The following is a 27,774-nucleotide window of genomic DNA, read 5'->3' as shown; positions in this document are numbered from 1 at the left end:
CATGTAGCATTTGTCCCTCCCCCGTGGAAATGAACAAGTGTTCAGGAATAGAAAAAGCTATCACTCTCTGAATGTGCAGATGGTGTGTTTGGTGGACCAGTACACCTCCCACGTGAATGCCAAGTATCCTGGCTCTGTCCATGATGCCTTTATCTTGAGGAATAGCAGCATCCCATATGTGATGGCTCAACTCCAGAGGCACCAGGTGTGGCTAGTAGATGAGCCTAAGGTCCCCACCCAGTATATGTTGGTGTATGGGTATGGGGTTGTCCCTAAGGGTGAGTGTGTGGCTAACAGGTATCCCTCGATATTTGCAGGTGACTCTGGTTAACTCTCATGGTTACTGATCCCAGTGAGGAATGCCAGGACAAGGGCAGAGAAACGTTACAATGAGGCACATGGGCGAACAAGGAGAATATTGAGAGAATCTTCGGCCTCCTGAAGGCCACGATCAGGTGCCTCCATCTGACAGGTGGATCCCTCTACTACTCACCCAAGAAGGTGTGCCAGATCATCGTTGCATGTTGCACAACCTGGCCTTGAGACGCCAGGTGCCTTTTCTGCAGGAGGATGAGCCTGGAGATTGTCTTGTGGCAGCGGTGGAGCATGTGGACAGTGAGGAAGAGGAGGCAGAAGATGAAGATGTGGACAACAAAAGTTCTCTCATACAGCAGTACTTCCACTGACACGCACTTTACATTGCAGTTTTGTGTTGGACATTGGACATGGCAGCATGATTTCCCTATGTCTATGGCAACTTACTATAACCTTTGGCATCTCTATTTTCAGATCTCTGTGCCCAACTCTGGCTCCTGGTGTGTTTACTGCTGCCCACTACAGGTCATACCAATGTATATATAACTGTACATATGAATTGCAATGTTTACAGTTGGTTGAACTAATACATATTTCAATCAATTGACAGACTCCAGACTTTTTTTGTTCCAAGGGTGTTTATTTAAGCGCTAAGAGATAGAGGGGGATGTGCAATGGGCTGGGGTGATGGTGGAAGAATGTCCAGTTAGAGTCCAGTCTCTTTGTATCACAGGTGCATTGTCCAAGGGGACATAGGAAGGGGAGTAATGGCAGTTCAAGGTGGACAGGGTGACATAGTGGGACAGAAGGGTGACATTCAGGAGAGTCCTATTTCCTGGCAGGGGTCTTGGCAATGTTGTCTGTCTTCTGCCTAAATCGCAGGGACCGTTTGGGGGGTGGTTCTCCATCTGCAGGGGGTGGGGTGCTGGTGGCCTGTTGTTCCAGTGGCGGACCTGTTTTAGGTCCTCCCTGATCCCCAGGTACTGTCCTCCTACAGCCGCTGGGTCTCCTGCAACTTGGCCAGTATCTGGCCCAAAGTCTCCTGAGAATGGTGGTATGCTCCCAGTATCCTAGCAAGTGCCTCGTGGAGAATGGGTTTCCTGGGCCTGTCCTCCCCCTGTCACACAGCAGTCCTCCCAGCTTCCCTGTTGTCCTGTGCCTCTGTCCCCTGAACTGTGTGCCCACTGCCACTGACCCAGGTCCCTGATTGACTTGGGTTTTTGGGGTTGCCTGGGGACCCTGTAGTGGTGAACACACTGCTGATAGACATGTCCTGGAGACAGTGGTATGAGCCCGCTGGGTGGGTGCTGTGTTGGTGTTTCCTGAAGGGGGAGGGTCTGTGGTGGTATGGGACTGTGGCAGGATAACCGACTGTCCAGAGGTTCCTGATGGGCCAGGTTGGTCATTGTAATCCAGGCATCCAGAGCTGCTGTCATTACTGTGGGCCTCTTCTGTTGGGGGACCGGATGTTAGTGGGACCTCCTCTCCGGTGACGTTGAGAGGGGCTCCTGTGGGATGTTAATGGAGTGTTATTGTAACTGCGTGTGCCATCTTGTGCATGGGGGTGTTTCCCTGTATGGTTGTGATAGCCCTGTTAGCTTTGTCTTGTGTGTGTTGTGATATTGTGGGCTAGGTATTTCTCTCTAATGGGCATGCTTTAGTGATGGGTGTCCATGCAGGTCTGTGAAGGGTGTCCATGCATTGGTGTTGCATGCAGGGCTTGGTATTGGGATAGGTGGGTTGTGATAGTGGAGTATATGTGAGGCGGTGGAGTGATGGGGTGAGGGTAGGGGTAGGAGTTTGTAATGGCATGCAGGTAGGGTGGGGGATATAGGAGTAAAGATTTTACTTACCAGGGTCCAGTCCTCCTGCTACTCCTGCGAGGCCCTCAGGATGAATGATCACCAAGACTTGCTCCTCCCATGTTGTTAGTTGTGGGGGTGGAGGAGGGGGTCCACTGCCAGTCCTCTGTACGGCTACCTGGTGTCTTGCAACCACGGAACGCACCTTCCCCTGTAGGTCATTTCACCTCTTCCTGATATCATCCCTTTTTCTGGGGTGCTGTCCCATGGCGTTGACCCTGTCGTCGACTCTCCGCCATAGCTCCATCTTCCTTGCAATGGAAGTCTGCTGCACCTGTGATCCGAATAGCTGTGGCTCTACCCGGATGATTTCCTCCACCATGACCCTTAGCTCCTCCTCTGAAAACCCGGGGTGTCTTTGGGGTGCCATGGATGTGATATGAGTCGTATGTGTGAGGATGTGTGGGGTGATGTGTTATGGTATGTGCTGTGAGGTGCGTGGATGGTGTATGGGTGATGGTGTTCTGTGGCTCAGATTGGGTGAGTGCTCCTGGCTTGTCTCTCTCTCTCTGTTAGCAATGTGTGGGTGTGGTGTGTGTATGTGTGTCAGGTGTGTGTAGTTTGAATTGTCCAATGTGGTGTAGTTTTGTAAGTTTGTGTGTATTTTGAGTGCAGCAGTCTGTACCGCCAATAGTTTACCGCGGTTGAAAGACCGCTGCAGTGATTCATGGGTCCTGATACGCCTTTCTGTTGGCGTAATGGTGTGGGTTTTGGTGCTGCCAGTTTATCACTCACCTTTGGTCTGGCGGACTTGTGTGGGTGTCTCTATAGTGGTAGATTTCTCTGTGTGGGTCATAATATCTGTAACGTTATACTGCGCGGTCACGGTATGTTGGCGGCCATCAGCACGGCGGTAAGCAGCTTTTACCGCCAATGTTGTAATGAGGGCCTATGTCTTTTTGGCCCTGAGACTTCAAGGAACAGAAGGCAAGCTCAATCTAAGCCCTTGGAGAGCACTTCTCAGCAGAGCCAGAGGGCAGGAAGGCAGCAGAGCAACAGCAAGGCAGCAGTCCTTTACAGCAAAGCAGTCAGGTGAGTCCTTTGGGCAGCCAGGCAGCTTCTCTTGGCAGGTTGTAGGTTCTGGTGCAGAGTTTCTTTCCCAGAAAGTGTCTGAGTTTGTAGGGTCAGGGACCCTGTTAAAATGTCCAAATGTGCCTTTGAAGTGGGGAAGCTTCAAAGAGTAGCTTTGAAGTGCATCAGGTCCACTTTCAGAACCATCCTGTCTGCCGGGGTCCCAGTAGGGAGGTTGGCAGTCTATTGAGTAAGGGCAGGCCACTGTCCTTTGACATGTAAGTGTCAGGCACTCCACCCTCCCAGCCCAGGAAGACCCATTCAGTATGCAGATGTGTGCAGGTGTGACTGAGCATCCTGTGTTTGGGGTTGTCTGAGTGAAATGCACAAGGGAGCTGTCAACTAACCCAGCCAGACGTGGATTTTAAAAGGCATAGAGGATTTAAGTGCAGAGAAATGCTCACTTTCTAAAAGTGGCATTTCTAAAATAGTAATATTAAATCCAATGTCACCAGTAAGCAGGATTTTGTATCACCATTCTGGCCATACTAAATATGACCCTGTTACTCCTTTCAGATCAGCATCTACCACTCAAACAGTATATGAGGGTAGCCCTAATGTTAGCCTATGGACAGAGCAGGCCTCACACCAGTGAAAAACACATTTAGGAGTTTTACACTACCAGGACATATAAACTACACAGGTATGTATATGTCCTGCCTTTTAGCTACATAGCACCCTGCCCTATGGGTTACCCAGGTCCTACCTTAGGGGTGACTTATATGTAGAAAAAGAGGAGTTTAAGGGGAGTACGTTTAAATACCAAGTCAAACTGGCAGTGAAACTGCACACACAGGCCTTGCAATGGCCGATCTGAGGCATGGTTAAGGGGCTACTTATGTGGGTTGCTAATCAGTGCTGCAGGCCCACTAGAAGCACTACAGGCCCTGGACACATGTAGTGCACTTTACTAGGGATTTATAAGTAAATTAAATAAGCCAATTGGGTATGAGCCAATGTCACCATGTTTTAAGGAAGAGAGCATATGCACTTTAGCACTGGTTAGCAGTGGTAAAGTGTGCAGAGTCCTAAAACCAGTAGAAACAGTGTCACAAAGTGGAGGGAGGCAGGCACAAAGTTGAGGGAGGCCACCCTAAGGCTGTCAGGTCTAACAGTCAACAACATAATGGCTCTCCAGATAATTAATGAAAAATATGTAAAGTTGAGAGGATGGTGTGATCTATGATTTCTACACAGTGTTCGATAAAGTGGACAGATCCTTGCTGTGGTGGAAGCTATGAAAAATGCCTGGCACCCTATTACACCTAACTATTGCTCTTCATTCTCCCACCTGGTCTAAAAGCCTCTTAGGGGGAGACCATGGCCTATATAAGAAAATATCAACTCACAATGGCCTCAAACAAGAGTGCCTGTTTGTCCCTATACTTTTCTCTCTTTACATCTCTAATCTCTCTGCCTGTTTATTGCAGGGCGCGGGCATAGCTACATCCATTTGTGGTAAATCAGTGGATTGCCTCTGTATGCTGACATTATAATCCTGTGCCTAACGCCTAAGGGCCTACGTTGTTTCCTTCAGGCTTTACAACAATACACAGTTATACATCACCTAAAGGAGTAAAACTTTGGCCGTCCTTATGACATTGTCAGTAAAAACCGCCTACTGCCGCGGTGACGGCCGCCAACATACCATCATTGTGGCTACCATCCGTCCGCCAGATTATGAGCATGCCTGACTTCCGCCACAATAAGGGCAGAAACCTGGCAGTGATCATACTGGCGGACAGTGGTAAGCTGGAGCTGCTACCACCAGCACTGCCACACCAGTAGAACGCCGCCAGGCGTATTATGACCAGTAATACGGCCTGGAGGTGTTCTGTGGCGGGCGATTGCTGGCGGTAGCAGTACCTCTTCCCGTTCCCTGCTGGGACCTCCTCACCGGATAAGATAAGTCGGGCGTCTGTCAGAGGAGGGCGTGGGAGGTGTGTGTGTGTGTCTGAGTGTGTGCATGAATGTGTGTGTGTGTGAATGCGTCTGTGTATGTTGTCTTGTTTTTTCCGTGGTTGTATGCATATGAGTGAATGCTTGTAAGAATGGTGAAGTGAGTGTGTGTCTGCATGTCAGTGTTATCGTTGTAAGAATATGTGTGAGCATATCTGGAAGTATGCGTGTGTGAATGAGTGTATGCCAGTGTGTGTATGAATGCGTGTATGCCAGTGTGAGTAATAGGGTGTATGCGTGGTGCATGTCTGCGGGTGTGTGCATGTATGGGGGTGGGGGTGAGTGTGAGGATCGGAGAGGGTGGGGGAGTTTGGATGGAGGGGGGTGGGGGCACTAGGTGTGCGTTGGTGGGGTGGGGGAACCACCTACCGGGGACAGGGAAAGAATTCCCAGTCACCTGTAAGGTCTACTACCATGGTTTTCGTGGCGTTGCTAATGCCACAAAAACCATGGTGATAGGCCGGTTCATAATGCAGCCGGCGCTACTATGCCGGCCACTGGGCTAGAGATAGACACCTCCAGCCAGCAGCTCATACCGCCATGGCGGTAGGAGTGGAGAAGTGGCGGGTTGGCTGCAGCCAATCTTATAATGTGGCAGCATGTACCGCCAGCCTGTTGGCGGTATTGCTGCCCCATTACTACTCACTGCCAGGGTCATAATGACCGCCTTTGTGTTTCCATGGTAAGAGGAAACTTAAGTGTCCTAACTTTCCCTGTGCCTTGGGTGCCCAAAAACTAGAAAGGGTTAATTCATACACGTTTCTGGGGAAGATAATGTGTGGTAATCTTAGCAATATGGCCCACATTAAGAATAATAAGAGGAAAGCCCAGGGTAAGGGTTAGAGAGTACTTTAAATGGCAACCCGTCAAAGGCATTTTTCTTATCTGCTGGAGGCTTATAGAGCAAAAATCCCTGCTTCTCTACTGTGTGATTTGGAGGCAATTGAGATTTATATATATTTTTTTTAAATATGATGGAAGGATGCACATTGAGAAATATTGCCTCTTTTGATTCTACATTCTCTGTGGTGGCCCTAAGACTGGAATTGTGCCTGAGAAGTGCGTTTGTCCAGGGTCTGACTGGGGTAGTACGAATGGATTGCCTGCTTTGAGAGGAGTGATGAACACTCTTTAGGATCACTCATGAAGAAAGAAATCTTAATTGATAAAAAGAGCGATCTTTAGTTAATAGAAACTACCCCTTTCTCGGTCAATCAGCTGCAAATTGATCCGAACCAGGTGCTCATATTACCAGGAACACAACTAAAAGCCACCCAAAAGCCAGCCACTAGGGCTCTAAGTTCTTACTTAGATATGAAGACATGCCAAAAAAGAAAGGGATATCTAAACATAATTGACTCCCTTACAATAAGTAAAGCGCAATCTTAAAGTAATCGGAATTTGCCCCATAGTGTGTGGCATTGCTGGATTATGTCATGGTGGGGTTTGCGTCCATTTAATTCTCTCAAGGCGAAATGGTACGTTGCTCCCCAGTCTGTAACGTATGTCACTTTGGGTCTCAAGATCTAAACCATGTACCAATTGTGTGTCTGGCACTTTTATTACATTGTTGCAAATGGCCAAGGGTCATCTTTCTGCAACTGTCTATTCGATTGGCCTCTGATGCACTACAGGCACTTTACGCGGCTCTGCATGAACAAGTTTGTTTTAGGATTTTTTACTTTTTTAAGTGTTTTTAAAATCTGTACTGATTTCATCATAATCACATGATTGTAAATCCTATTATGTACTGATACTTTTATTTAAATTCTGAGCTCTTATGGAATTATAAGTTTAAGTTTATTTTTGCTATCATGTTTTTATGTAGACCTCTTTGAAGTTCCATAACATAAACAAAATGAACTGAACTGAAGTATTCAAACTACTAATAAAGGGTTCCAAGAAAAGAACTCTCACTTCATTGCCTGAAGTTTGGGCCCTTTAGAATAGGGTGGATGGGCTAACAAAGTTGTGGCATTTACAACTATCAGTGCCTAATACTACTATTTTAAAATTACAAAGGGACTCTGTTAGACCTGACAGCCTTAGGGTAGTCACCCCTAACTTTTTGCCTGCCTCCCTCCACTTTTTGGACACTGTTTTTGCTGGCTTTTAGACTCTGCGCACTTTACCACTGCTAACCGGTGCTAAAGTGCATATGCTCTCTCCCCTAAAACATGGTAACCTTGAATCATACCTGATTGGATTATTAATTTACTTATAAGTCCCTAGTAATGTGCACTTTATGTGCATAGGGCCGGTAGATTAAATGCTACTAGTGGGCCTGCAGCACTGGTTGTGCCACCCACTTAAGTAGCCCCTTTTCCTTGTCTCAGGCCTGCCATTGCAGGGCCTCTCTGTGCAGTTTCACTGCCATCTCGCCTTGGCATTTAAAAGTACTTGCCAAGCCTAAACCTCCCCTTTCTCCACATATAAGTCACCTCTAATGTGTGCCCTAGGTAACCCCTAGAGCAGGGTGCGGTGTGGGTGAAAGGCAGGACATGTACCTGTGTAGTTTACATGTCCTGGTAGTGTAAAACTCCTAAATTCGTTTTGCACTACTGTGGGGCCTGCTCCCTTCATAGGCTAACATTGGGGATGCCCTCATACAGTATTGAAGTGGTAGCTGCTGATCTGAAAGGAGTAGGAAGGTCATATTTAGTATGGCCAGAATGGTAATATAAAATCCTGCTGACTGGTGAAGTTGGATTTAATATTACTATTCTAGAAATGCCACTTTTAGAAAGTGAGCATTTCTTTGCACTTAAATCTTTCTGTGCCTTACAATCCACGTCTGGCTGGGCTTAGTTGACAGCTCCTTGTGCATTCACTCAGACAAACCCCAAACACAGGGTACTCAGCCTCACTTGCATACATCTGCATTTTGAATGGGTCTTCCTGGGCTGGGAGGGTGGAGGGCCTGCTCTCATACAAAGGACTGCCACACCCCCTACTGGGACCCTGGCAGACAGGATTGAACTGAAAGGGGACCTGGAGCACTTCTTAGCCACTCTTTGAAGTCTCCCCCACTTCAAAGGCACATTTGGGTATAAAACAGGGTCTCTGCCCTACCTCATCAGACACTTGCTGGAGAAGAAACCTGAACCAGAAACTACATCCTGCCAAGAAGAACTGTCTGGCTGCTCAAAGGACTCACCTGTCTGCTTTCTACAAAGGACTGCTGCCTTGTAGAACTCTTGTCTGGCTGTGAAAGTGCTCTCCAAGGGCTTGGATAGAGCTTGCCTCCTGTTCCCTGAAGTCTCAGGACCAAAAAGACTTCTCTTTTTCACTTGGACGCTCTGTGCGCCGAACATTTCCACGCACAGCTTGTTCCGCACACCGACGCTGATTGACGCAACGCCTTCGGGACGACCGGAACTTCGACACACGGCTTCGCAAGGACAACGCCGCCCGTCCTCTAAAGGAGAAATCGACGTAACGCCTGCCATGAGATTTTAATTTCGACGTGCAGCCCCGCAGAACGGCGCGCAGCCGGAAAACAAGCAGGAAAATCCACGCACAGACCCGGGACATCTGGTAATCCCCGCGATCCACAGAAAGAGACTGTCCGCGCGCCGGAAAATGGCGCACGACTACCCCGCGTGAAAAATAACGACGCAAGTCCGTGTGTGCTGGGGAGAAATCGACGCACACATCCTTTTTCCCCGCATCTCTTCTTTTGTGGCCCTCTGAGGAGATTTTCCACTCCAAACCAGGTACTTGTGCTTGAAATAGACTTTGGGGGTCATTCTGACCTTGGCGGTAAAAGGTCCATACCGCCGGTCAGAACTCCGCCATACTACCGCCGCGGCCGCGGTAAACCGCCACGGTCATTCTGACCACCAACTGTGAATCCGCCAAAAACCCGACATCCAAGGAAGGCCGCCTCATCAGCGGGCCGCGGAAAACTGGAGATGACCAAACCTCCACCGCCATGCCAACACAAACACGCCCACGCCATTCTGACCCACCAATCCACGCGGCGGTCTTTCAACCGCGGTATTCCATTGGCGGTACACACCGCCGCGCTCAAAATACACACACACCCCCAAAACACTGCCACATTGGGCAATTTGAAATACACACACCTGACACACATACCAACAACACTCCCACACATCCATACAACTATAAAACACACACCCACATCACCCACAAACCCCTACGACCGAAGATCAGAGACGAAGGAGAGAGAGACACATCACAGAATAGAGAGCTACATCACACAGAGGCACACTACACCATCACACACACCACATAGAAGCACAAAGCACCACACACCAACACACTCATCACCATATACACCACCCCACACCTCATCCACACCACCCCATGGCACCCTAAAGGCACCCACGCTTTTCAGACCAAGAACTCCGGGTCATGGTGGAGGAAATCATAAGAGTTGAACCGCAGCTCTTCGGCTCACAGGTGCAGCACACCACTATAGCCAGGAAGGCGGAGCTATGGCAGCGGATCGTGGACAGGGTCAACGTGGTGGGACAGCATCCCAGAAATCGAGACGACATCCGCAAACGCTGGAACGACTTAAGGGGAAAGGTGCGCTCGATGGTCTCGCGACACAACACCGCAGTGCAGAAGACTGGCGGGGGACCCCCACCCACTCCACCCGAATTCACAGCATGGGAGCAAGAGGTACTAAACATCCTGCATCCTGATGGCCTCGCTGGAGTACACGGAGGAATGGACTCTGGTAAGTACAATCTCAACTACTTCACACCCCCCCCAGCATGCTAACCCCCACCACCACCCTCACCCCAATCCCCCATCACACATCCTCCCTGAGAATGTCTCTCTAGCACAACCCACACAACACCAACCCCTGCATGCCACCACAAACTATGGACACCCATCACCCAAGCATGACCACTGCACATACCGCCCCCCCAAAACACCCCCACAAACTTCCCCTAAGGGAATGGCAGCACTGGGGGACAAGGGCACCAATCAATGGCACTCAATAGCACACACAGAAACAATAACCATACTCTCTTACCCCATGCAGGACCCGAACGCCAACACACCGGCAAGGAGGGTCCAGAAATGTCCATCCCCCCCGGAAGAGGCCCCCAGTGATGACAGCAGCTCTGTCGACCTGGAACCTGATGACCAGCCCGGACCATCGGGGACCTCTGGACAGTCGGTTCCCCACACACAGGCCAAAAGCAGACCCAACCCCCTCTGGGACCAACAGCACAGCTCCCACCCAGCGGGCCCATGCCTCTGTCTCTAGGACAGGTCAATCAGCGGTGTGTCTGCCACTACAGGGCACCCAGGCTAACCCACCACCCCAACAACAACAGGGACCTGGGGGCAGTGGTAGTGGGCACACCGTCCAGGGGACAGAGGCCGGGGGAAACAGGGCAACTCGGAGGGCTGCTGTGCGACAGGGGGGGGGAGGAGAGGCCCAGGGAACCCACTCTCCAAGAGGCCCTCACCACCATCATGGCAGCCTACCACCACTCCCAAGAGACGATGGCGATGGTACTGGCCAGGTTCCAGGAGATCCAGGCACAGCAGGAGGAACGCTACATGGGGTTCACCAATCAACTCACCAACATCTCTACTGCTATGGGGAGCATAGTCCAGGCCCTCAACCGGATAGAAAACACGTTGCGGGACCATGTGGCACCACACAGGGCCCCTGTCACTAGCCAGGAACAGCCTACCACCTCCGCCGGCGCTAGTGGACAGGAGGCCCCACCACAACGACAGGCCACCAGAACCCCACCTCCTGCTGAAGAACAACCACCCCGCAAGAGGAGCCTGAGATCCAAAAAATCGACAGAGTAGGATGTCAAGACCCCCGCCAGCATGAGACACCCCCTGAAGTCATCCCACTGTCCCACATTGCCACCCTGTCCAACCTTGAACTGCCCCTGCTCCATCCTTCCACAGGCATATGGACAATGCACCTGTGAGACTGAGAACTGGAGTCTGCCATGGCCATTACTCCACCCCCACCCATCACCGTGTTTATATCATGTACCATTATCTAGCACAAAAAATAAATCACTCAATGCACTGAAATCAAACAGGAGTCAGGCTGTATTATTTACAAATGTATAACACATTACCGATCAATTATGTTCTGTTAACTTTGTGCTGAACACATACCGAGATCAATAAGCATTAGTCCATGGGCTAACCAAGCAGTAGTCACGGAGTGGGTCATACAGCACTGAAAAGGGAAGGGAAAATCAAACATCAGTTTAAAAGAACTGGGGGGTCATAGACAAAGTTGAGAAGCAGGAGGCTTGCAGGAAAAGTAAAATGGCGTGGGTGATTCTTACCTGTGTGCTACTGAAAATACTGTTGGATAACTCTGTCCCTGTTGTCTGAGTCGTCCTCTGAGTCTTCCTCCTCTTCACTCTCCGCAGGCTCCACAGCTGCTTCAACACCACCATCTGGACCATCCTCCTGCAGGAAAGGCACCTGACGTCGCAATGCCAGATTGTGAAGCATACAGCAGGCCACGATGATCTGGCACACCTTCTTTGGTGAGTACATCAGGGATCCCCCTGTCATATGCAGGCACCTAAATCTGGCCTTCAGGAGCCCAAAGGTCCTTTCTATGATCCTCCTAGTTCGCCCATGGGCCTCATTGTACCGTTCCTCAGCCCTGGTCTGGGGATTCCTCACTGGGGTCAATAGCCAAGGCAGGTTGGGGTAACCAGAGTCACCTATTAGCCACACACGTTGTCTCTGTAGCTGTTCCATCACATAAGGGATGCTGCTATTACGCATCACATACGCGTCATGCACTGACCCAGGGAACATGGCATTCACATGGGAGATGTACTGGTCAGCCAAACAGACCACCTGGACATTCATAGAATGGTAACTTTTCCTGTTTCTGTACACCTGCTCATCGTCTTTTGGGGGGACTAAGGCTACATGGGTCCCATCAATGGCACCAATGATGTTGGGAATATGTCCAAGGGCATAAAAATCACCCTTCACAGTGACCAAATCAACCTCCTCAGGGAATATATTGTAACTCCGCATGTGTTTCGTCAGGGCAGACAACACTCTAGACAAAACTTTGGAAAACATAGGCTGAGACATTCCAGATGATATGGCCACTGTTGTCTGGAATGAGCCACTTGCAAGAAAATGGAGGACTGACAGAACCTGCACCAGAGGGGGAATTCCTGTGGGTTGGCGGATGGGGGACATCAGGGCTGGCTCCAGCTGGGCACACAGTTCATGGATAGTGGCACGGTCAAGTTGGTATCGTAGTATGATGTGGCGTTCTTCCATTGTCGACAGGTCCACCAGCGGTCGGTACACGCGAGGATTCATCCTTCTCCTCGCAAGTCCCAGCGGACGGTGCCTAGGAATGACAACATGGAGCACAGAGTCAAGCCAATCACTGGTACGTTCACCACAGCTTGCATAGCACACGGTTATCTATGTTTTGAAAGGCGTGTATGTGTGGCAATGCAAGGCCTAGGCCTGTGTGTCGCAGTAGAAATTATGCCATGTGGGCCCTTGAAATGGCGGCTGCCTGACCTGTGAAGTGGGACAATGGGATGTGAGGTCAATGCGCTGGCGGAGCACACCGTGGCGGTAGGCGGTCGAAGACCGCTACACGGAGCCGCATTGGTTTACATTGAAGCCTATGGGTTTCAGGAGCCAATGACGAGGTGCGCCGGCGGTAGCGGTACGCACCGCCGCGGTACGCACCGCCGCGGGCGTGACCGCCATTTTCTATCTGCCTAATCACTCGAGACCTGATCATCCACAGGAGAGGACCTATACTGCAAGTGCTGCTGTGACCTCGGACTGGAAGTGACAATGGCTGCTGCGACTGGGGAAAGGGCCCCTGCCTTCACGTCTGAAGAGTTGGAGAAGCTCGTAGATGGGGTCCTCCCCCAGTATGCGTTACTCTACGGTCCTCCAGACCAACAGGTAAGTACACCGGGTGCACATGGAATGGGCGATGCCTGTGTGGAGTGGGGTGGATGTAAGTTGGTGGGGTGGGGGGCGAATGAGGAGTGCAACGCACGACAGATGAGAGCATGTGCCATATGGCAAGGTTGGGGGGGGGGCAATCACATCTAACATGCAGTAAGTTGATGAATGTTTCCTTCCCACCCTGTACATGTCACATAGGTCAGCGCCCATCAGAAAGTCGAGATTTGGCGTGCCATCGCCAAGGAAGTCCGGGCCCTGGGGGTCCACGTCAGACGGGGCACCCACTGCCGCAAGAGGTGGGAGGACATCCGCCGCGGAACCAGGAAGACCGCCGAGTCACTGCTGGGGATGGCCTCCCAACCTAGGAGGGGTGCCAGTCGTACCCTGACCCCCCTGATGTCCCGGATCCTGGCGGTGGCCTACCCTGATTTGGATGGGCGCTTGAGAGCATCACAGCAGACACAAGGGGGTGAGTATCAGCACATTCTGCTATCTTTCTGCGCAGTGGAGGCGTCTGGGTGGGGGAGGAGGGTTGTGGGTGACATTAGGCCAGGGCGCTTTCTGTAGTGTAGTCCTCTCCCTTAGGCATGGCCCTGTGCTCCCGGCTCCCACCTCTGTAGGGTGACAAGTACAGCTATTGATGGTCCAGCCTCACACATCTGCGCGTTTGTCCTCTCTTGACCTGTTGTCTTAGTCAGAAGTACTGAGTAGTGACCCCGAATGCGCGGCTTATGGCATGAGGCTCCTGTGTCTGTCCTCTCCGCCAACGGTGTTGACATTGCATGCACTCAACCTGGTCTTCTTTTTTCTCCCCCCACCCTTCTTCTTCATCTTCTTGTGCATGTGTGCATTAGCATCATCAGGCGGAGGAGATTTGGCATCGGAGCACGAGGGAGCTGCAAGTCACAAGGCCCTGGTGGGCCCAGGAACAGACACCGAGGGCACCAGTGATCCGGAGGGCGAGGGGAGCACCACAACGGGGACCGGTGGTGAGAGCAGCAACACAGACACGTCCTCGGATGGGTGCTCCCTAGCGGTGGCGGAAACATCCGGGACCCCCGCCTCTACAGGTACAGCCGCCACCCAGCGCACCAGCCCCGCCCTCCCTGCAGCCCCTCAGCCTACGCTCCGTGCCCGCTCGCCCAGGAAGGCAGGCGTCTCCTTCGCCCCAGGCACCTCAGCCCGTGCCCCTGTCACCCCTGCTGCCCTCAGTGCGGAGCTCATTGACCTTGTGAGGACGCTCATTGTTGGGCAGACTACCCTTTTGAATGCCATCCAGGGGGTAGAAAGGGAGGTGCACCGGAGCAATGCCTACCTGGAGGGCATTCATTCGGGTCAGGCTGCCCATCAACGATCGTTCACTGCTCTGGCCTCAGCACTGACGGCAGCCATTGTCCCTGTTTCCAGCCTCCCTCTTCTGACTGCCTCCAGCCTGTCTCTGTCTCCTGTTCCTCAGCCTATCCCATCCACACCATCTGACCAGCCTGCACACACCTCAACACCCAAGGGCAGCTCATCCAGACACAAGCACCACAGATCCCACAAACACTCACCCAAGCAACACCCAGATGCAGACATTCCAACAGTCACTGCCACCCCTGTGTCCCCCTCCTCCTCGTCTCCCTCCTCCCTCCCTGTGACGTCTACACTCACACCTGCATGCACACCAACATCAGCCAGTGCTTCCATCACCACCACACCCTCCTGTAGAGTCCGCACGCGTGCAGTCACCACCCCCACTGCCATTTACACGTCCCCTGTGTCCTCTCCCACTGTGTCTGTCACCCCCTCTTCCAAGACACACAAACGCAGGCAGCCACCCACCCAACAGCCATCCACCTCACGACAGCCTACAGCACCAGCACCTTCACCCAATGACAGCACACCTGACTCTCCTACAACCACATCCTCTTCCTCCACTCCCATCACCACTTCTCCTACCCTTTACCTTGGCCCTAAAAAACTTTTCCTGGCTAATCTTGACCTCTTTCCCTCCGATGACCTACCCCCTCCATCTGCAAAGAGTCCCAAGAGCACCACAGCCACCACCAGCCCAGCTTCGGGTGTCACTGTTGTGCATGGGTTCTGGAGTCCACCCTTTGCCAGCAGTGACACATCAATCAGCAGCAAGGACACATCCAGCCCCCCCCCCCCGGCAAGAGGACCAGGAAACACAAGGGCCGCCGTGCGAGGACTGACACGGCTGCCCCCAAGGAGCAAACTTCGCCCACTTCACCAGCCACATCATCTAGGGGAGGCAAGGGCCCGAGAGCCCTATCTAAGGAGCGTAAGGGCAGCAGGGCGGAGAAGTCAGGCAGCAGGAGCGCGGAGCAGGTGGGCCCCACATGCCACATCCCAGCTGAAAAGGAGGACACCAAAGGGCCCAGGACTCCGTCCCCGAAGGGTCCAGAAGCATCACGGTCGGAGGGCGACTGAGCAGGGAGTCCAGGCCAGGTCTGGCTCCCTTGACCTACTGGATGTGCACCGCTGAACAGGGCCCGCCGTGGAGAAGAGCACCGCTGAACAGGTCCCGCCGTGAAGATAGGCACCGCTGAACAGGGCCCCGCCGTGAAGATAGGCACCGCTGAACAGGGCCCGCCGTGGAGAAGAGCACCGCTGAACAGGGCCCGCCGTGAAGATAGGCACCGCTGAACAGGGCCCCGCCGTGAAGATAGGCACCGCTGAACAGGGCCCGCCGTGGAGAAGAGCACCGCTGAACAGGGCCCGCCGTGAAGATAGGCACCGCTGAACAGGGCCCCGACGTGAAGATAGGGACCGCTGAACAGGGCCCGCCGTGGAGAAGAGCACCGCTGAACAGGGCCCGCCGTGAAGATAGGCACCGCTGAACAGGGCCCCGCCGTGAAGATAGGCACCGCTGAACAGGGCCCGCCGTGGAGAAGAGCACCGCTGAACAGGGCCCGCCGTGAAGATAGGCACCGCTGAACAGGGCCCGCCGTGAAGATAGCCACCGCTGAACAGGGCCCCGCCGTGCAGAAGAACACCGCTGAACAGGGCCCGCCGTGCAGAAGAGCACCGCTGAACAGGGCCCGCCGTGCAGAAGAGCACCGCTGAACAGGGCCCGCCGTGCAGAAGAGCACCGCTGAACAGGGCCCGCCGTGGAGAAGAGCACCGCTGAACAGGGCCCCGCCGTGCAGAAGAGCACCGCTCCGCTGGGCCCCGCCGTCTCAAGCACCGCTCCGCTGGGCCCCGCCGGGCCCCGCCGTCTCAAGCACCGCTCCGCTGGGCCCTTCCTCTCAAGCACCGCTCCGCTGGGCCCCGCCATCTCAAGCACCGCTCCGCTGGGCCCTTCCTCTCAAGCACCGCTCCGCTGGGCCCCGCCGTCTCAAGCACCGCTCCGCTGGGCCCTTCCTCTCAAGCACCGCTCCGCTGGGCCCCGCCGTCTCAAGCACCGCTCCGCTGGGCCCTTCCTCTCAAGCACCGCTCCGCTGGGCCCTTCCTCTCAAGCACCGCTCCGCTGGGCCCCGCCGTCTCAAGCACCGCTCCGCTGGGCCCTTCCTCTCAAGCACCGCTCCGCTGGGCCCCGCCGTCTCAAGCACCGCTCCGCTGGGCCCCGCTGTCTCAAGCACCGCTCCGCTGGGCCCTTCCTCTCAAGCACCGCTCCGCTGGGCCCTTCCTCTCAAGCACCGCTCCGCTGGGCCCCGCCGTCTCAAGCACCGCTCCGCTGGGCCCTTCCTCTCAAGCACCGCTCCGCTGGGCCCCGTCGTCTCAAGCACCGCTCCGCTGGCCCCTTCCTCTCAAGCACCGCTCCGCTGGGCCCTTCCTCTCAAGCACCGCTCCGCTGGGCCCCGCCGTCTCAAGCACCGCTCCGCTGGGCCCTTCCTCTCAAGCACCGCTCCGCTGGGCCCCGCCGTCTCAAGCACCGCTCCGCTGGGCCCTTCCTCTCAAGCACTGTTTATGGTTCACTGTGCCCACCATGCCTCCTCCTTGAGCAGTGGACATTGTCATCCACCAGATGGACTGTGGCTTTGCACTCCCCAGGATGGTGAAGTGGGCAACCCACCCACTGTAGAGACTTGAGAGACTGTGGCTTTGCACTCCCCAGGATGGTGAAGTGGGCAACCCACCCACTGTAGAGACTTGAGAGACTGTGGCTTTGCACTCCCCAGGATGGTGAAGTGGCCAACCCACCCACTGTAGAGACTTGAGAGACTGTGGCTTTGCACTCCCCAGGATACATCAATGGGCATGGTGGCCCCTTCATGGATCTGGCGTCGTGGACTCATGTGGCTGTGGTGCCTCCCCCTTCCCTTCCCCCTGAGGTGCCTGTAATTTTTTCATCAGATGCCCATGCAGTGTTCTCTCCAAAGGACTCAGGTCTCCTGTGTGGGCTTTGCCCTTGTGTCGCTACACTGTAGCCCACGGACTGTTCCATTTAACTTACATGTACAGGACTAATTGCCTCGGTTCTCCATGGCAGTGTATATAGTATCATTTTGTTATGGATATTTTGCATAGTTGACCGCTCCATATCGGAGTCTATTTTTTATATAAATTTTTCGTCCCAATTTATTTCTGTCTTTGCCTTCTTAAGGGGGGTTTGGGTGGTGTCACTGTGCATTGTTGCTCTGCATTAGTGTGTACATAGTTTGGGGGGGGGGGGTTGCATATGTGTGTGCCGTAAGCTTCCCTCCTCCCCCCTCCCGTGTGTCGTAGGTGCAGTACTCACCGTTGTCGTCTGCGCTGGAGTTCGTACTCGTGGTAGATGAGAAGGTAGACGAGAGCAGGTAGGATGTTTAATTCGGGTTCCATGCTGTCCTCCTTCCTCGTGGAGTGTGTTTTGGTGCGCGTTTTCCCGTTCGTAGTCTGTTTCCGCCGTGTTTTTATCGGTGGGGCTCCCGCCCCGGAAAAGGTGGCGGATTGGTGAGTTGTGATAGTGTGGGCGGTACATTGTCTGCCGCCTGCCTGTTGGCGGTGACCGCCACGCTGTTTGTCTGCACCGCCGCGGCGGTCGGAGTGTTAATGTGGCGGGCTGTGTTGGCGGTTCCCGCCAGGGTCAGAATTCCATTTTTTAGACCGCCGGCCTGTTGGCGGGTTGGCCGCCGCTTTATCACCGACCGCCAGGGTTAGAATCACCCCCTTTGTTTTCATTTTAAAGACTTAAGACACTTTACATCACTTTTCAGTGATATCTCTACAATTTCACATTGAAACTTTATTATTTTTGACCTACAATTATCCTGATAAATATTATATATTTTTCCAAACACTGTGTGGTGTATTTTTGTGGTGCTATATGGTGGTATTGTATGAGTTATTGCACAAATACTTTATACATTGCCTTCTAAGTTAAGCCTGACTGCTCGTGCCAAGCTACCAGAGGGTGCGCACAGGATAATCTTGGATTGTGTGTGACTTACCCTGACTAGAGTGAGGGCTTTTGCTTGGACAGGGGGTAACCTGACTGCCAACCAAAAACCCCATTTCTAACAGACTCTCATTTCAGCAATGGGGAATGATTCAAGCATGTGAGCCCATGAAAGGTACACTGATGGAGAAAAGCTATTAGATTGCTCACCCCTTGCCTCTACAGCAGCAGGAGCATGGTAGGCATAAACAAGCCACTCACCAAGCCAGCGACTAGGATGCGAATCCCACATTAGTAGCATGGGCTACAAAACTATCAAAAAAAGGATTATAAAATTATCTAAAATTAATGAAAGACCAACAAGAAAACACGGGGTTCCAGGATTTTGTAACTCTGAAGGAAAAGAAATCCAATAATTTACAAAGATCGTGAGTTAAACACGGAGGCTTTTTATGAAGTCTTACCTGTTACTAAATCAGGGAAAATATTTAACCGGCTGTAGAATAACACACTGGTAGACTAAGGCCATCATTACAAGAAACCCAGTTAATTGTATCATTGGTAATTAGAAGTTTTGTAATAAATATTGGCAGGCCAAACTTGTAAATATTTACTGGGGGGGAAATGCCTGGTATATATAGGAATATGGGGCTTTCAAATCAGAAAGCACCAAAATCCTTGTTTTATTCCCCCAAACTCGTAATTGGGTGGTACTTAAATATCACACCTTTCATATGGTCATTTACAATTAGGGTCTATGTGGAGAGTAACAACATCCTTGATCTGAGGCTTTGATAAGCTCCCATTACCCCAGACATAGCATTCTGTAGAGGTAAACTTGCTTTAAGAATGAAAACGTTGACTCTTCCATAGTTTGACCTGAACAGCAAAGCAACAACAAGAGAACATGTGTAATGTGTTGTGGGGTACAAACTAGTTTAAGTAAGAAAAAAACACAACAGGAGTGTGAAAGCTAAGTTTAAGTATCACTGAGGCATAATGAATGATGGAAAAATGACCAACAAAATGCTGCAAACTTTCCAAAAAGCACTTAACATCAGGTGCTTTACAAATAAGAAAGGTTGATCCAGCAACAGCAAAAAAGTAAAAAGAGCAGATAGGCAACCCTTAACTGTGCCCAAAGCCAGTCTTTGCTGGGCTAGGGATAACACAAAAAGCAATACTTCGGAAAGTTTGGCTTGCAGTGGGTCAATCTGCCTAGCACCAAACCAAACAACAAACTTGTCTGAACTCCAGGCTTATACCTATTTTGTGGAGGGACACCTTACTGCCAATATACCATCTATAACTCTAAGCATGGATATAAAGGCTGAGGCCTGGGTGAGGGATTCTGCCCTGCTGCTTTGATAGAAGATACTCTCAAAGCTGTAACCTGATTGGAGGACAGATGTGTGTGCCCAGGAGTTCTGGGTCCACACACTCCTTGCCCATTCTAGTGCCACTAGGATGAGCCGGGCCTGGTTGTTTCTAATGTTCTTTAGAACTCGACAGAAGAGGTAATGACAGGAAGGAATACAGGATCTTGAGATCCACTATAGCATCTTGTAAATTCTAATGTACACAATTGCACGTTCTTGGCAGTGGTGCAGATATCAAGCCAGGATTCTGCCCTCTCGCGGAGATACCCTGAGCCACCTCCAAAAGCAGCTATCAATCATGGTCCACTAGACGTCGATGACTGAGTTTGTCTGCCTTGACATTTAAAGATCATGCCGCTTGGTGTGCCACCAGGAAAATCCCCTGCTGATCCCCCCACTTCCGGAAGAATAGCACCTCCTGACAAAGAGCCCACAATACCACTCCACCCTGCTTGTTGCAGTACCAAATGGCGGTGGTGTGGTCTGTGAGAACCTATACTTGCCTCCTTTTGATGGCCTGCACCACCTGCAGGTTAATGTGGAGCCAGGCCCCAACCAGAGATTAGAGTCCACTGATCTACACCTCTGCCAGATGGCCGTTCCAACCCAGAAGTGAGGTAGCTGTCACCACTTTGAGCTCTTTATGAGATAAGGAGAGGGATGCTAATCCGATCACGATTTATTAGCCACCACTGGAGATCTTTTGCAGGTACCTCTGAAATCTGGACCTGTTTGGAGAGATTCCCCCAGTTCTGCACTTACAGGGACTTCAGATCCACTGAAGAGACTGCATATTTCATCTGGCATGCTTCACCAGCAGAATGCTGGAGGTCAGTAGTGCCATCAGCCTAAAAAATCATCCTCTATGAGATTCAGGACAGAAACATCTGAATTGGAATATCCTGGGCTCTCCACTCCGGGGGAAGGCACAAAACTGGACCATGCCTAGGGTGCTTCTAATAAACAGTAGCATCTGCAAAGGAATCTGGTGTGATATTGGGCCCGTTAATAGTGAACCTCAGCGATGTCAGGAGGTTCACCATAGCCTGGAGGTGCATGGTGACTGACTGTGGGAGCCCTCCTTGCATAGTCTATTGTTGAATTAGAGGAAGTCTGGGAACCCTCACTTTAGCCCAGAAGTGAAGAATTGATGTCCCCAGTGAAGCAGGTAAACCACACCGAGGATTTAAGTTCAATATAGACATTCTATACTGGTGCCTAATGCCCATGAGTACAGTAGGCAAAACCTAGGCTACTGAATCTAAAAATGCATGGGAGCAGCAGTCCAGGAAACAGCAGGCATTGACAGAGCACAGAGCAAGTTTGCTGGTGCAGTACCAACGTTCTCAACTGGCTATGATTCGTGGTCCAGCGGTCCAGTAGGGAAGGCATTCGGGTTAATTCTATTGGTAGACACCTTTCGGGAAAGCCTGGTCACCTGGAGCAATCTGCCGGTTTACTGAAGGCCTGAGTAGAGCTTTGCCCATTCCCCTAGAAAACTATCCACTAGGACCTAATTAAAGGACATTAGAGGCTCTGAGTATTTTTGACCTGGTTGAAGGACCTCAGTCAGGACATTTGTCTTCACCCCTATGGTTGGAAGTTTGAGATCAAGTACCTCAGCTGCCCTCTGCATTGCCACAGCAAAGGAAGAACTGTCTTCAGCAAAGGACCAGAGGAAGAGACAAATCAAAAATCTGGAGAAGTGTGCAGATCAGTTGCATCTTGTAATTCCTCATACTAATTGTTATCTGTTACTGAGTTACAAACTCACCTCTCTCATCATATTGATCATCATCTAAGCCTGTCCCAAAAAGATTGTGGATGAGTCCTTTCTTGAGGTAAGGGCAATGTGTCAGATTCTGATGGGGTGTCAGAAGGCTGCAGCCCGGTGAGATTAGGGTGCTGCATCCGTCGAGGTTTAGTCAAGTTTGGCTCGGAGTCAGAGAGCACAATTGGTTGTTCCTTTTCCTAAAAGCCAGTGGCGTCAGCACTGATGTCAATACTCTGTGGTCCAGCGTAGGTTGTGATGCCAGGAAGAAAGGGGTACCAAAGCTGGTGTACAACCCTCAGCAGATTTAGAGGGTTCAGCTAGCTCTTAGGGCAAACATGCCCAGGGTATTCCAGTTGGAGTTCTCCGCAATTCAATGGAGCCTGGAGCCATGGCAGAGGGAGTCCAAAAGATGCAACATGGCTTTACAAAATTACTCTGTCTGCTGAAATGTCACAGATGGGCATGGAAATTTGGGCTTCCTCAGTACGAGGGTCAGAAACCACTTCAAAGGTGAACGCATTTGGGAGCAAGACTGAGTGGCCGAGACACACTCGGACTCCTTATTCTTATTTTTAGAGTTAGCCCATGTCTTTGACAGCAATGATGATCTGCCATGAGAACAACTTCAGGAGCAGGAACTGTGTCAGACCTGTCAGTCTTATGGTGGTCCTTCCACAAATGTTTTATCTTACTCCTCCATTTTTGCTGCTCTCTTTTGTTTGCCTTAGGACTCTGCACACTTTACCATTGCTAACCAGCGCAAAGTGCTTTTGCTCACCTTTAAACATGATAGCAATGGCTTACACTCAATTGGCATATTTAATTTACTTGGAAATCCCTAGTAGAGTGATACTACCTTTACCAAGGTTTTCTAAATTAAATGCTACTAGTGGGCTTGCAACACTTGTTGTGCCACCGTCTTAAGTAGAAGGGGCGGCTCCTCTGTTAGGGCGGAGGAGCATCACCCCCCCCGATTTTCTTTTAAAGGGGCGGGGCCACGGGGGTGACAAGCAGTGAGGGAGAGTGCACAGCACTCCCCCTCACTGCGTATATATGTTTAGCCGGCCGTCTCGGGCCCGCCAAACACACATGCGCAGTATGCTCTCTCCAGCCCAGCAACACAGTTGCCGGGCTGGAGAAAGCCTGCACAGGCTGCTCTGAGTATCATCGGGATTGGCTGCAGGGCAGGCTGAGAGCCTGTGCCTGCAGCCAGCAGAGAAGACGCGGATGGAGCGGTGTGGTATGGTGAGGGAGGTATTTTTTTTTTTTACCTCCCCCCACCCATGCGCATTGCCCCACCCCTTCCGCGCCTTGCGAGTTGCTCCTGTTAAATAGTCTTAAACATGCCTCAGGCCTTCATCGCAGCCTGTTTGTGTGGTTTTAAACTGTCATTTCAAGCTGGGAAAATAAACATTTTGCTAGACCTAAACCTTCATTTTTAATAAGTCATCCCTATTACTAAGTAGTGAAAATTCATTTTCACTACTGCAAGACCTGTCTCTCACATAGGATAACATTGGGTTAACCTATACTTTTAATAAGTGATCATTTTCGATTGGAAGCAAGAAAGAATGTTGAATTTGGTATCTAAAGAATTGTAATTAAAAACCCTCTTTAATGGTAAATTTGGATTTTAAGTCACAAATCTGACAATGGCACTTTTAGAAAACTGGCATTTTCTTGTCCCAGCCACTTGGTGCCTGTCGTCTGTATCCTGGGTCACATGACTAGGTGTAGTTGGTAGCTAATCTTTGTGTATTGCTCTCACACGGTGAGAAAATGGGAACAGTAGCTGGCAGAATGGGCCATCTCTGACTTGATAAGTGAATGGAGCTGTCACCTACCACACTTGCCCATCACAAATGCTCTACCCAGCACACTTACAAAGGGTTTTGACGCTAGTCTTTTGTGATCCCAGACAAAATTGGACTGAGGCCGGAACTTCCAAACATCAGAGGGGGGAAACCTGTCATGCCTTTTGCGGTGCGCAGTCTGGGACCATCCCAATCATTCCCGTGGCAAGGACAAGCCGCAGATACCTGCCTCCATGCACGCACCTTATGTAGGTGCAGGTTTGCCTTGGGGGAAAACCATGATGGTGCTCCATTGGTGCACTGGTGGTCACGCTGCTCACATAGGCTCCTCCGAGGGCCTTGTGTTTTTTGCATAAAGTGTGCAGTGCTTGCCCGTCCTTTTAATGTCCCTATGATGTTTTATTCCTTTTTTATATTTCACCTGTGTAAATTTCATTATGCGAAAATGCCAATTCACAATGCCATTTTAGGAGTATATCTTTAAAAGCTGTGCCCGTCAAACTTCCTGAACGTGTTGCTAAAAACCTTTGTGAAATGTACTCCAAATGTAGAAAGCAACCTACAAGAGTACATTTCTATGTTTTTAGGCTCAGCCTGTATTAACAAAGGTGTGACAAGTTTTCGTGCGTTTTCAACTCCACTGTTACCCCCAGCATTTACTTTGTAGTAATGACAACATTTTTGCAAATTGAAAGTGGTTTTACAACACCACATATGCGGTAATTCTGCATCACTTGTGGAGGATTTAAGCTAAAGCGTAAGTGGCTGTAAGCATGGAAAAAAGTCGAACAATCGAGGGACCTCGCATTCTTCATAACGAAGTTCTTGTGCAATTTTAAATGATACTTTGAGCGAATAGGGAATTACAATTGATGTAGTGCAATTTTCTACTGTTTGGACCTGCACTCCTGTCTATCTGAATTCCAATCAGTCTGAACATTGCGCAGGTTAAAGTACCATCCAGATAAGATATAATTTCTATAGCAATGCCACTCCCGCCACTCTTACGTGGTAGGCTCGGCAAACAGTGCGAAGTGGAACTCACCTGCGCACAGGGAAGTTTCCCTTCTGAACCATGGCGGCCGCGCACCTTGAGGAGATCGTCCAAGAAGGCGCCACCTGCTCCATCTGCTTGGATTTCTTCACAGAGCCCGTGACCACGGGCTGCGGCCACAACTTCTGCCATCCGTGCATCTCAAAATACGTGGCGGACCCCTCTGCAAACTTCTCCTGCCCGCAGTGCAAGCGGACCTCCGACCAGGCGACTCTGAGGACCAATGTGCAGCTGGGCACCATGGCGGACAGGCTGAAGCGCCTGAGCCTCCAGCGGGGACCGGAGGGCGGCCAGTTCCGGTGCCAGAAGCACGACGAGAGGCTGAAGGTGTTCTGCAGGGATGACCAGAGGGCGATCTGCGTGGTGTGCAGCCTGTCCCGCGAGCACAGCTCCCACACGGCTGTCCCCGTAGAGGAAGCAGCCCAGGAGTTCAAGGTACATCGCAAAGCATGTCTGTATTCCTGGCGTCGAGGAAAGGAAAATGCTCACCATGCTTGCCGTAGATAGGATGTCAACACATTTAAATATAAAATAATAGTAATGTATTCTGTAGTTGAGATGCAGAGCAAATCAGTTGTTATTTCTAAAACTAGCACTTGTTAAGCTCTTGTACTCTTTACATTCATTTAAACAAATTATATATACATTGTTTAAGCAATTCACGGGCTGACAGGCAGCCTGCAGGCAGGGTAAAATGCCTCTTTCCCAGTCGCAGTCTGTGTATAGTGCTGCCCTTGTCACCATGTTTACCGGCGAACACGACTTGTGGCAAGTATACTTTCACATGACTCATGCATTCCTGCAGTGACGCTTGAGGGAGATTCACACTGCGCATTTTAGCATCGTTGGTACCGGACACTCCAAGGCCCAGTTTTGGGAACCTTTCCGTGTGGCTCCAAGGGGCCCTGGGGCCCAGGGCCGCTGAGTGTGGGTGGGGGCAAGGCCATGAATATGCTGCCTTTGCCACATAATTCACCATCTCCTGCACAATCTGCAGATATTACCAAAAAAATGTCTAGCTCAAGCAGATCAAAAGTTATTACAAACATGGCAATGTGTGTTTGGTCGTAGCAGAAGGCTTTTGGCAAAAGTCAACTGCTCACCTTTCAGTTGCTTATTTCTGTATTTGGTCCTTAAACTGGTAATAATGAGATAAACACTTTGTTCAGACAGTATTAACGCGTAGAAATTACAGAAATGTATCCACCAGAAAAGTCGTTACCGAAGGTAAGTAACTCGTTCTTCTGATGGATACAACTACCTGTGGATTCCTCACCTCATGAATACTCCCATGGCGCCAGCATTCTACGGAAATCTTCTTACTAGTCTCTGCACGTCGACGAGGACGTCACTGTCTCGCACGCGACGCCGTCTGACGTCATACAGGCAATAAGAGGTCCTCGACGACGTGCGGACGTCAGTACCAATCATTTTTTACGTGCATGAGAACAACCAGGCAATGCAATGAAAGAACAAAGCAACATCCATTATAATGTAAAAATACACCACATTGTATGAATAACTGTAAATCTTTTTATGTACATATATATATATATATATATATATATAAAACTCTCTCTTTTAAAATATATACACACACCAAGTATATACATAAAGATATATAGACATATACCTACATATATATAAATATATTATATATATACATCTATTGCACCCTCAAAGACCAAGAGGAGCGCACTCAAGGATTACTTGGCAAGACCATAAAGGCAACGGGGAGGCGGGTGGGACCGTGAGGAATCCACAGGTAGCTAATGTATCCACCAGAAAAGTCGTTACCGAAGGTAAGTAACTCGTTCTTCTGATGGATACAACTACCTGTGGATTCCTCACCTCATGAATAGAGTCCCAAAGCAGTACCACGCCCGGCGGTGGGTGCCTAAATGGTCAAACCAAGAAATCCTGCAGCACTGACCGTGCAAAATGGCCGTCCCTTCTAACCTCAGAATCTAAACAGTAATGTTTTGCAAAAGTGTGAAGGGACGACCAAGTTGCGGCCTTGCAGATGTCGACCACAGGAACACCTCTGGCTAAGGCCGAAGTGGCCGACTTAGCTCTGGTGGAATGAGCTCTAATGCCCTCAGGAGGATCCTTCTTTGCCAAAGAGTAACATATTTTAATGCAAAGAACAACCCACCTGGATAGTGTTCTCTTGTGGACTGCCTTTCCTCTCCTCTTGCCCACGTATCCAATAAACAGCTGATCCTCCAGCCTGAAATCCTTTGTTCTATCGATAAAGAAGCTCAACGCTCTCTTTGGGTCCAGACGGTGCAGTCTTTCTTCCTCTTTGGAAGGATGAGGCGGAGGATAGAACGTGGACAAAGTAATTGCCTGAGCCAAATGGAAGGGTGAAACAACCTTCGGGAGGAAAGCAGCCTTGGTCCTCAACACCACCTTATCCCCATAAAAAGTTGTATAAGGGGGTTTTACTGATAAGGCCTGCAACTCACTCACTCTCCTTGCTGATGTTATAGCTATCAGGAAGACTGTTTTTAAAACCAAATACCTCAAGGGGCAAGAATGCATAGGTTCAAAAGGGGACCCCATAAGGAAAGTCAGGACTAAGGACAAATCCCATTGCGGCATAACGAATGGCTTTGGAGGATATTGATTTAGAAGACCTTTCAAGAATCTGATAACAATAGGGGATTTAAATAAAGATGGTTGGTCTGGAAGACATATGAAGGCTGACAAGGCCGATAAATAACCTTTAATGGTAGCCACTGCACAGCCTTTCTGCGCCAGAGATAGAGCAAAAGACAAAACGTCCGATAGATGAGCATGTAAAGGATCAATCTGCCTCTCTCCACACCACGCAACAAATTTAGACCACCTATTAGCGTAGATAGATTTAGTGGAGTGTCGCCTGGCCGCTAATATAACATCCACTACCTCAGGCGGGAGAGAGAAGGAACTCAGGTTGCCCCGTTCAATCTCCAGGCATGTAGGTGCAGACTCTGGAGGTTGGGGTGTAGAACCTGCCCCTGCGACTGTGAGAGGAGGTCTGCCCTGAAAGGGAGACGGAGCGGCGGGCACGTTGAGAGTTGGAGAAGGTCGGAGTACCACACCCTCCTTGGCCAATCCGGAGCTATTAAGATTACTAGAGCCCGGTCTTGGCGAATCTTCCTCAATACTCGAGGAATCAAGGGTATGGGAGGAAACGCGTAAAGCAACTGGCCGCACCAGGTCATTTGAAACGCGTCCCCCAACGCTTCCTGCATCGGATACTGAAGGCTGCAGAACAACGGACAATGCGCGTTCTCT

General features: G+C 50.7%; 1 protein-coding gene across 3 annotated transcripts in view; it reads left to right on the top strand.

Moving 5' to 3' along the window:
• Nucleotides 1-27,774, top strand: part of LOC138299197 (E3 ubiquitin-protein ligase TRIM39-like) — a 228,528-nt gene that overhangs the window by 103,070 nt on the left and 97,684 nt on the right. For 2 of the 3 annotated variants that reach the window (XM_069237302.1, XM_069237304.1), the window contains exon 1: nt 24,463-24,927. The exons of the other annotated variant lie outside the window; for it this stretch is intronic. In XM_069237302.1, coding sequence (XP_069093403.1) covers nt 24,514-24,927 — 414 coding nt within the window. In that variant the 5' untranslated portion in view covers nt 24,463-24,513. Of the gene's footprint in view, nt 1-24,462; nt 24,928-27,774 lie in introns of those variants that run through there. 3 annotated transcript variants of the gene reach the window in all.

The sequence above is a fragment of the Pleurodeles waltl genome, chromosome 6 (genome assembly GCF_031143425.1).
Source record: "Pleurodeles waltl isolate 20211129_DDA chromosome 6, aPleWal1.hap1.20221129, whole genome shotgun sequence".
Taxonomy (NCBI): domain Eukaryota; kingdom Metazoa; phylum Chordata; class Amphibia; order Caudata; family Salamandridae; genus Pleurodeles; species Pleurodeles waltl.
The sequence above is the reverse complement of the archived record's forward strand: the minus strand, read 5'-3'. Positions and strand labels throughout refer to the sequence as shown.